Genomic DNA, 9288 nt, shown 5'->3' on the forward strand with positions numbered 1-9288 from the left:
TTAGCTACATGCAGTTGTACATGAGTGTCCTGGTTTCAGCCAGGATAAGGCCGATTTTCCTTTTACTGATGTGTTTTTTTTTTTCTTTCAGGCATCTTTCTTTTAACTAGAACGTTCCAACGAAGACTGATAAGAGAGGAATGTTTCTCTAACTGCCGGGGCTTCAAGGTCACATCTTCACTCTGCTGGCTCAGACACTACATACCTGGTGTGTGATGATGGAGGATGGAGAAGGACAATGTGTACATGAAGGTAACCTGACTCTGGGGGAGAATCCTTAATTTGACAGCTGGTAAAACATAGAGTTTATATGTAATATATGGCATGGGATAAGGGGGGGAATGTCCTGGTTTGAGCCAGAATGAAGCCAACTTTCCTTTTATTGATTTTTTTTTTTTTTTCCTTCAGCAAGTTTTCTTTTAACTAGTCACAGATCCTTCCAAGTAAAGCTGATAAGAGAGGAATGTTTTTCTTACTGCTGGGGCTTCAAGGTCACATCTTTACTCTGCTGGCTCAGACGCTACAGGGAGATCTGTGACCCCCCGGAGGAGGCTGAGTTAGACAGACAGCAAAACTGGCCAGAGATTTTCCATTCCATAAAGCTATGAGAGCTCAGAGGAAGGACAGAGATCCCAGAAGACAACTTCCTTCCTGCTTCTTCTTTCCTTCTCCTCCATCCATGGCTGATGTCTGGGAAGGACTCCATCCATCCCTCCATCCATTCCTCGGTCCACCTATCCATCCATCCCATCCCATCCCTCCATCCATCCATCCATCCATCCCTCCATCCCTCCATCCCTCCATCCCTCCATCCCTTCCCTCCATCCTCCATCCATCCATCCCTCCATCCATCCATCCATCCATCCCTCATCCATCCATCCATCCATCCATCCATCAATCCATCCCTCCATCCATCCATCCATCCATCCATCCATCCATCCATCCATCCATCCATCCATCCATCCCCACTGATCCCCAGGCTCATGCACTCCTGACCCTCATCACTGTCCCCTCAGCTCCTGGCTGCTCTGCCCTCTCTCCAGCAGCTCTGGGACATTTCGGGGCTGCTCACAGCTCAGGAGATGCCGGGGGAGCTGCTGGGGATGGGGGGAGGCAAGAGGGGTTTGCACATTCCTGAACACACCTGTGTAGAATTCTGATGCTTTCTTTGATCATGAGTGTTTCATTCAAGCTGTCTAGTTTAGTTTTCAATCCAGAAAAGTCTCTCTCCCTCATTCTCTCTCTCCTTCCCCACCTGGGTGGGAGGGGGAGGGGATCCAGAGCGTTATTGTCGCTGGTTCAGTTGCCGATCCTGAGTCAAACCGTGTCACCCTTCACCGAACAAGGTCCCTAACTGGAAGCAGAGGATGTGGGTTCAACTAAAGGTCACCAGAAAAATCTCTCTCCAACCACCACAAAGGGGCACCAGAGACCATCAAAACGCTCCCGGGAGGGTTTTCAAGCATCTCTTGTGCAGGCGCAGAGAAACAGAAACATTGTGATCAGCTCAAAGAAACGTTTGACATGATCTTACGGAGATACATGGAATGGAATGGAATGGAATGGAATGGAATGGAATGGAATGGAATGGAATGGAATGGAATGCTGTGGTCGGTGTTGCTGTCCGTCCAGTCCAGCCCCCCGGGGGGGGTCATAGACACGACTCTGCCCCTCCCGGTTGTGCCTGAGGACACAGGGCAAAGACGTGACCTTGGAATCTCTAACATAAACATCGCGTTGTTATCAGCCCCTGGCTGGAACACTCGCTGCTGCTGAAAGAGCTGACTGAAGGAAAAACCATCAGGAAAAGGAAAATTGGCTTCATGCTGGCTGAAACCAGGAGAGAGAGGGGCGGGGATAGCTTGGAGATCTAAGCTTCCTGAGGCTGGATCAGCGGCACCGAGGTGGGACGTGTCCCCTCCCCCCATGACACAAACCTGATGTTCCTCCCATGACACAATCTTACCTGGAATTGAAACGCTTTTGTGTCAGTGCGCACTGATGTCCGGACATGAACACACATGTGCACACACACACACACACACACGTGTAACAACCCCCCAGCTCCCCCAAACTTCCCACCCCAGCCCCGGACACCCCAACCCCTCCCAGGCCCCCCCCCCCCCGGCCCCCCCCCCTTCATTTCCTGCCCTTCCCACCATCGCGCTGCAGCTCCCGGCAGGTTTCGCTCCGCAGCCGGGACCCCCCAGTTGGTGCCCGAGAGAGCATCGCCCCCCGGGCTGGGCTGTGCCCCCGCTGCAGGTACCGGGGGTGGGGAGTGAGGGGGGTTATCCCAATAGCCCCACACTGGGTGTGAGCTGGTGGGGATGGCGGTACAAGGAGGGAACCCAGCTGATCCCCGTGGTGTGGGGGCTGTGATTGTGTCCTGGTTTGGGCCTGACCCACCACAAGGAACCAGGCGGCTGCTCACTCACCCCCCCCTGCCCTCCCTCTGTGGGATGGGGAGGACAAGAACCAAGTAGAAGCCTCTGGGTCGAGACAAGGACAGGGAGGGTTCGCTCACCTATTATGGTCAGTGACTGAACTTGGGGAAAAAGTCAATTCGATTTATCACTAATCAAATGCAAGGAGGACAAAAAGCAGAGCTCAAACACGTCATCCCAGCCCTCCCCGTTTCCCGGCCCCAAATTCCTTTGTTCCCCTTTTCTGTCCCTCCTCCCCCCAGCGGCACAGGCGGACAGGGAAGGGGCTTTCCGGCCAGTTGGTCACTCGCTGTTTTCAGCTGCTCCTTCCCCGTCCTGGGGAGGACTCCTCACAGCCTTCCCCTGCTCCAGCGCGGGGTCCCTGCCACGGGAGAGAGTCCTTCACCAACCCTCCAACACGAGTCCCTCCCTGTTCCCCCTCAGGCTGCAGGGGAAACTCTGCTCGGGCACCTGCTCCCCCTCTTTCCTCCCCGGCCTTGGTATCTCTGCTCCAGCGCTGCTCCCACCGCTGCTCTCATTGGTCTCCACAGAGTTCTCCACCTCCCCCTCTCCTCTGCTCTCAGGTTTCCCCTCCTTTCCTATCTCAGTGGCAGAGGCCCATCCATGGTCTCTGATGCCTCAGCCTTGGCCAGAGCTGTGGCTGCAGGTTTTGGAGCTGGGGGAGCTTTTCATCTTCTTACAGGAGCCACCCCTGGGCCCTCCCCCACTACCACTAGTTCATGCAAACCAGCACATCATAGACATCTACCAGGTGTGTTCTCCCACAGGGGGACCCAAACCTCACTTGGGGAGGGGTCGGGGCTGCAATGGAAGGATGCCCAAATTACCTCAAGGAAGATGGGTCCAGTTCATCCCAGGAGTGGCTGAGACTCCCCACACTCCCCAAAGACCCTGCACCCAGTGTCCCCCCTCCTCAGTGTTCTGCGGTGCCAGTGTAGTCCCTACAGCCCAGTTAAGTGTGTGTGTGTGTGGGTGTCCAACTCCATGCGTAACCCCCCCTTTCACCTTGCACCCCATTTTCTTCCAGAACAGGTTTGATGTGACCCCCCCACCACTGAAAACCCTGGAAGTGCCTCGACAGAAGCCACAGCTTGAACCAAAATTCAGCTTTATTGACTCATTGGAGGATCCATCCAGGTGCCCTGAGTGCAGGAGAGCTTTTGGTCATGGCTCAACCTTGGTGAAACATCATCCAATCCATGTTGGAGACCTTGCTGTTGGTGAGGAAGCCAGGAAAGGGTCAGGATCCTACCAGCCCATCTCCAATCATCCACAGAGGCAAATGGCCCTATAGGTGTTCCCCTGTTGGAGTCACCTCGTGTCTGGTCCCACGGTGACACTCGTGTCCCGGTGCCATGTCCTACAACTGCCACCACTGTGGGAAAACTTTTAACAGGAGATCAAATTTCACCCAGCACCAGCGAATCCACACAGAGGAGAGACCCTTCAGGTGTCTGGAGTGCGGGAAGGGTTTTACTCACAACTTTTATTTAACCCGGCACCAGCGAATGCACAGAGGGGAGAAACCCTTCAGGTGCCTGGAGTGTGGGAAGAGCTTTGCCAGAAGCACTGAGCTCATTGAGCATCAACGCATCCACACAGGAGAGAAACCCTACATGTGTCCCCATTGCCAGAAGAGCTTCAGACACAGGTCCAACTTGAGGGAACATCAACGGCTCCATAGAGATGACCAACCCTGTAGCTACTTTCTGGGTGAGAATAGGTCCGATGACTGCCAGCACTGCAGGCAAGATTTTCTCAGCAGATCATCTATAACTAAAACCCAGGAACTCCAAATGGTTGAGAGACCCTACAAGTGTCTGGACTGTGGGAAGAGTTTTCTTAACAAATCCAACTTAACCCAGCACCAGCAAATCCACACAGGCGAGAGACCCTTCAGGTGTCTGGAGTGTGGGAAGAGTTACCTCCACAAATACCAATTAACCCGGCACCAGCGAATCCACACGGGTGAACGTCCCTACACGTGTCCTGACTGTGGGAAGAGCTTTGCCTGGAACTCTTTGCTCATCAGCCATAGACGAATCCACACAGGAGAGAAACCCTACACGTGTCCCCAGTGCCAGAAGAGCTTCAGACATAGCTCCAACTTGCGGCAACATCAACGGCTCCACACAGATGACCGACCCTACACGTGTCTGGAGTGTGGGAAGAGCTTTGCTGACAAGTCCTCATTAAACAAACACCACCAGACTCACACAGATGAGAGACCCTACATGTGTCTGGAGTGTGGGAAGAGCTTCCGTAGCAGCAGCACTTGGATGTGTCACCAACATATCCATAAGGGAGAAAAACCCTACGTGTGTCCCAAATGCAGGAAGAAGTTTACGAGCAGCTCAAACCTCAACTGTCACCTCCGGGTCCACACGGGAGAGAAGCCCTACACGTGTCCTGACTGTGAGAAGAGCTTTGCCACGAGATCAACGCTCATCAGCCATCAACGCATCCACACAGGGGAGAAACCCTACACGTGTCCCCAGTGCCAGAAGAGCTTCAGTCACAGCTCCAACTTGCGGAAACATCAACAGCTCCATAGAGGTGAATGACGATACAGATGACCGACCCTATAGCTGCTCCCAGGGTGAGAAGGGGTCCTATGACTGCCACCACTGCAGGAAAGATTTTCTCAGCAGATCATCTATAACCCAGAACCAGCAACTGCAAATGGGTGAGAGACCCTACAAGTGTCTGGAGTATGGGAAGGGCTTTGTCCACAAATCCTCATTAAATAGACACCACCAGACCCACATGGGAGAGACCCTTCAGGTGTCTGGAGTGTGGGAAGAGCTTTGCCTGGAGCTCTGTGCTCATCCAGCATCAACGCATCCACACAGGAGAGAAACCCTACATGTGTCCCCAGTGCCAGAAGAGCTTCTGTCACCATTCCAGCTTGCAGAAACATCAACGGGTCCATAGGGGTGAACGACCCTTTAGCTGCTCCCAGGGTGAGAAGGGGTTTTTCCAGAGAGCAGATCTCATCTGTCATGGCCAGATCCACCTCGGGGATCACCAAGAATGAAGGGGCATGATCAAGATCACCATATTTCCAAAATGAGATGAAAACAGAGTCTTTATCATGGTGACAGCATCCTCAAGAGACAAAGGGGATGTGGTGTGAGGGAGCCGGGGTGTTTTTTGAAGGGGAGAAATAATACCTATAGGGAGCATTTTCGGGTGAGTTAGTGATGGGATTTACAAGGAAAAGGGAGCAGCAAGGTGGGACTGGGTCTTTTTGAGGTAAAAAATGCCATTGTCTTCTCGGATGCTGTTTTGGGGAGATTTAGACCCAATAATTGTTCTCTGCTCTTCAGTGTCCAACTACGGTGCCTGAAAAACTGGGACACACACACACACACCCTGAACTAACTGGAGATTTGATACAATTTGGGGGTTGTTTTAGAGATGGGAAAACAGAATCTGGATTTGCTTTGTGTAAACTTTCTTGGCAGGAGCTGTGCAGAGGAGTGCGAGATGAGCAGTGCTCAGCTGGGCCTTGGGCCTTGCACCTGACAAGTAGGCAAGTTGGTGTTGGGTGGGGAGGACAGGCCTGAGTGGCAGGAAGGGATCCACCCTGTCCTTGTCTGCTTGGTCTCACACCCAGGTCCCTAATGGCTGCAGGGTGGACTGAGCACGACTTGTGAAGTGCAGCCAAGGATCCACACATATTGGGTGTCTCCCTTACCTTCTTCCTAATTAATAAACATTATTAGTCTGTAACAAGCCAATGAATAGACTAGTTACGACCTAAATCCCAGCTCATCAAAAAGCAATAAATTCCTTCTTCGATCCTTTGTCTGGGGAGAGAAGAGCCCCTCCCCTGGGACTGGTCGATGGGCCTGATCCTGTCCTCTTCCCCCAGGCAGGCTCACCTCCTTGGGTGAGATATGGCGACTTTCACCTTTTGGGGAGGGGTGAAAACATCCCCAGATGTGCTGTGTATTGTGCCCTTTGTGTTGCTGTAAGATTAACCCCTCTTGCAGGGCTGTTGATGTCAGTGCTGTTACCAAGGCCCATCCCCTCCTTGTTCTGCCTGTGGCCTTAATGAGTCACCTCACATTTCCCTCTCACTGCTTTGGATTTGCCACTTGGATAATCCACTCTCACACAGCCTCACTTGAGCACTGTGGGACACACAAACGTTTCATGGTCATAAAGACACCTGATTGTTTAGTCATAAAACGTAGGTGAACACCTAGAGGTCAGACTGCAGCCCAGCCCCCCCAGTGCCCGGGACATGAGGGATGTTGGAGAGTCTCCCACAGAGAGAAAGGGGCTGTAGTCTGAAACCCTGTGGCTTCAAGGGAGGATCCCCCTCCCACACACTTCCCTGTCACACACACACACAGTTCAAGTTCAGTTTTGCCTTCTCAAGACAGATGCCAGTTAAGGACCAAGAAGAGCCTTCCCTGGGTAAGTGCCAGGTTGGTCACTGTCCTCCTCCCTCCATCTGAAAGCAGCGATTCCACATCCCCTTATCTCCATGCTTGTGTGGCCTTTGTATTGAGGTTGGGACTAGCCAGCAAAGTGGGATGTGTGCCCTCCTCCTGGCCATGACACAGGCCTGATGTCTCCCCCATGACATGAGCCTGATGTCTCTCTCATGACACAAGCACCCACTTCTTGAAACTTGAAAGTTTTCCAGCTGCTGGACTGATAACACTGGAATGTTTGTAGATGCTGCCAAGAGACCAAGGACACTTTGCTCCACTTGTCAGATTTATGGTTTTGGCCACTAAAGGAGCAGAAGAGTCTTATCTACAGACCCTCCTGCAGGGAGAAGCAGATTAGATGGACAGCATAGTTGGCCAGAGATATTCCGTACATAGATATCTAGCTAGGGCTCAGTGTGAGGTCAGGGATCACGAGAATCAAGTTCCTTGGTGTTTCTTCTCCCCTTTCTCTCCTCTCCATAGGCAGTGTCTAGGGAGGGCTCTGTCTGTCCATCCCCGTTGATCCCCAGGCCCTTGCACTCCTGACCCTCATCACTCTCCCCTCAGCTCCTGGCTGCTCTGCCCTCTCTCCAGCAGCTCTGGGACATTTCGGGGCTGCTCACAGCTCAGGAGATGCCGGGGGAGCTGCTGGGGGTGGGGGGAAGCAAGAAGGGTTTGCACACTCCTGAACACACTTCTGTTGAATTGTGCATATTTTCTTTTATCATTAGGGTGTCAATAAAGCTCTCTAGTTTAGTTTTCCATCCAGAGAAGTTTCTCTCCTAATTCTCTCTCTCCTTCCCTACCCGGGTGGGAGGGGATCCAGAGCTTTATTGTCATTAGTTCAGTCACCAATCCTGACTCAAACCATGGCAGGAGACGTGCTGTCCAGTGTTCACGTTCTTCTCTAGTTTGGGTTGCTACGACAAGATCATCTACGTACTCGAGCACTGTCTCTTCTCCCAGAGGAGATGCCCATTCCTCCAGATCTTTGGCCAACAGGTTTCCAAACAAAGTGGGACTGTTCTTGAATCCTTGGGACAACAAAGTCCAAGTGAGTTGAGTTTTTCTCCCCAAATCAGGATTTTCCAATTCAAAGGTGTGGGAAACTGTTATTTTCTTCCCCACATAAGTCTAAACAAAATGCCTTTTAAGCCAGCAAAGGCCTCTCCTGATTATCCCCAGCTAATGAACTAAACCAGACTTGCTTCTCAAGGACAACGGAACCCAAAACAACAGCTGTGGCCCGGGACAGAAAGGATGGGCGACAAGCCACCCTGTGCCCCTGGCAGTCACCGCCCTAACGTGGGGCTGATGGACGCTCGTTGGCTCTGGACAGTGACACTGACTGGACAGGTGGGTCAGGGGGTATCAAAGGGGCGAGGGCAGCAGGTGGGCCCTTCCCTCCTCCCTGAGGCCCATTCGGACGCTTTCTGCCTGGGACACCCCCTGCTGCGGACACTGGTGCTGGGACCCTGCCTGCCTGCCTGCCCCGGGTCCAGCCTGAGCCTCAGCGCCGAGCGTGCCGGGGTCCCGAGCCCTGGGGTCGGGGCCGGAGCCCCCTCCCCGTGTTGCTGCCGCTGGAGGGGAAACCAGCGGCCGCTGCACCCGCTGCCGAGAGGCTGCCCCTCCGACACCACGGACCTGCCGTCCTGCCCTCCGGCCACCGACCGACGCTGGACAAGTCGCCGGAGGGGAACATCACCTCACACACACACACACACACACACACTCCTTTCCTCATACTCGCACACACAGCCCGACCTCTTAAGCAGGACTGATGTCGTGTTTCCTTCCCTTCTTCCCTCCTCCCTTTGGTCCTTAACCCTCTCCCTTAAAAGCACCTTTGCATCGCCTCCCTAAAGGACTTTCTCACCACATACATATTGATATCCCTGGTAGCCATTCACATTTGCATTGTCCCTAAACATCATCCTTCAGTTTGTGTTAACCCTTAATAAACCGATCAGTTTGTGGAGCAAACCTTGGCTTCAGAGGCAATTTCTGAGCGTGGTGGGGTGGGGGTGCTTTCTAACTCCCCCCCTGAAATACGGCCCCGCGGTGGCCGTTCCTCCGTGAGAGGCAGCGCCGCGTGTGACCCTCAGGCTCATTCACAAACCCCTCCAAACTGGGAGAGGGAGTCACAAAACTATCCTGACAGCCGGGAGCCCCCAGTACCAGCTTGCGACAAAAGGCAAATAATTTTTGGTTTTCTTTTTCCAAAGGGAGGCAGAAAAAAACATCTTTTAGATCCAAGACTATCAACCATTTTTGATTGTCATTTAATTTTGCCAGCAACGGGTAAGGATTTGCAACCACCGGGTGGATGTCTTTGGTAATCTTAATGATTGCCCTTAAATCCTGCACTATCCGATAACCCTTTCCATCTGCTTCTC

At 52.9% G+C, this 9288-nt stretch overlaps 1 protein-coding gene across 1 annotated transcript; it reads left to right on the top strand.

Annotated features, from left to right (window-relative positions):
- The first annotated feature begins 2162 nt into the window (after positions 1 to 2162).
- On the top strand, positions 2163 to 5089 carry LOC127396189 (zinc finger protein 420-like). The gene is made up of 2 exons (XM_051643800.1): positions 2163 to 2262; positions 3472 to 5089. The coding sequence occupies exon 2, from the start codon at positions 3800 to 3802 to the stop codon at positions 5006 to 5008; it is 1209 nt and encodes a 402-aa protein (XP_051499760.1). The 5' UTR covers positions 2163 to 2262; positions 3472 to 3799; the 3' UTR covers positions 5009 to 5089.
- The last annotated feature ends 4199 nt before the right edge of the window (positions 5090 to 9288 follow it).

The sequence above is a fragment of the Apus apus genome, unplaced genomic scaffold (genome assembly GCF_020740795.1).
Source record: "Apus apus isolate bApuApu2 unplaced genomic scaffold, bApuApu2.pri.cur manual_scaffold_30_ctg1, whole genome shotgun sequence".
Classification (NCBI taxonomy): Eukaryota; Metazoa; Chordata; class Aves; order Apodiformes; family Apodidae; genus Apus; species Apus apus.

Excerpts from the sequence above, each read along its gene's own strand:
- LOC127396189 (XM_051643800.1), top strand. The coding sequence starts at position 3,800 with ATGTCCTACAACTGCCACCACTGTGGGAAAACTTTTAACAGGAGATCA.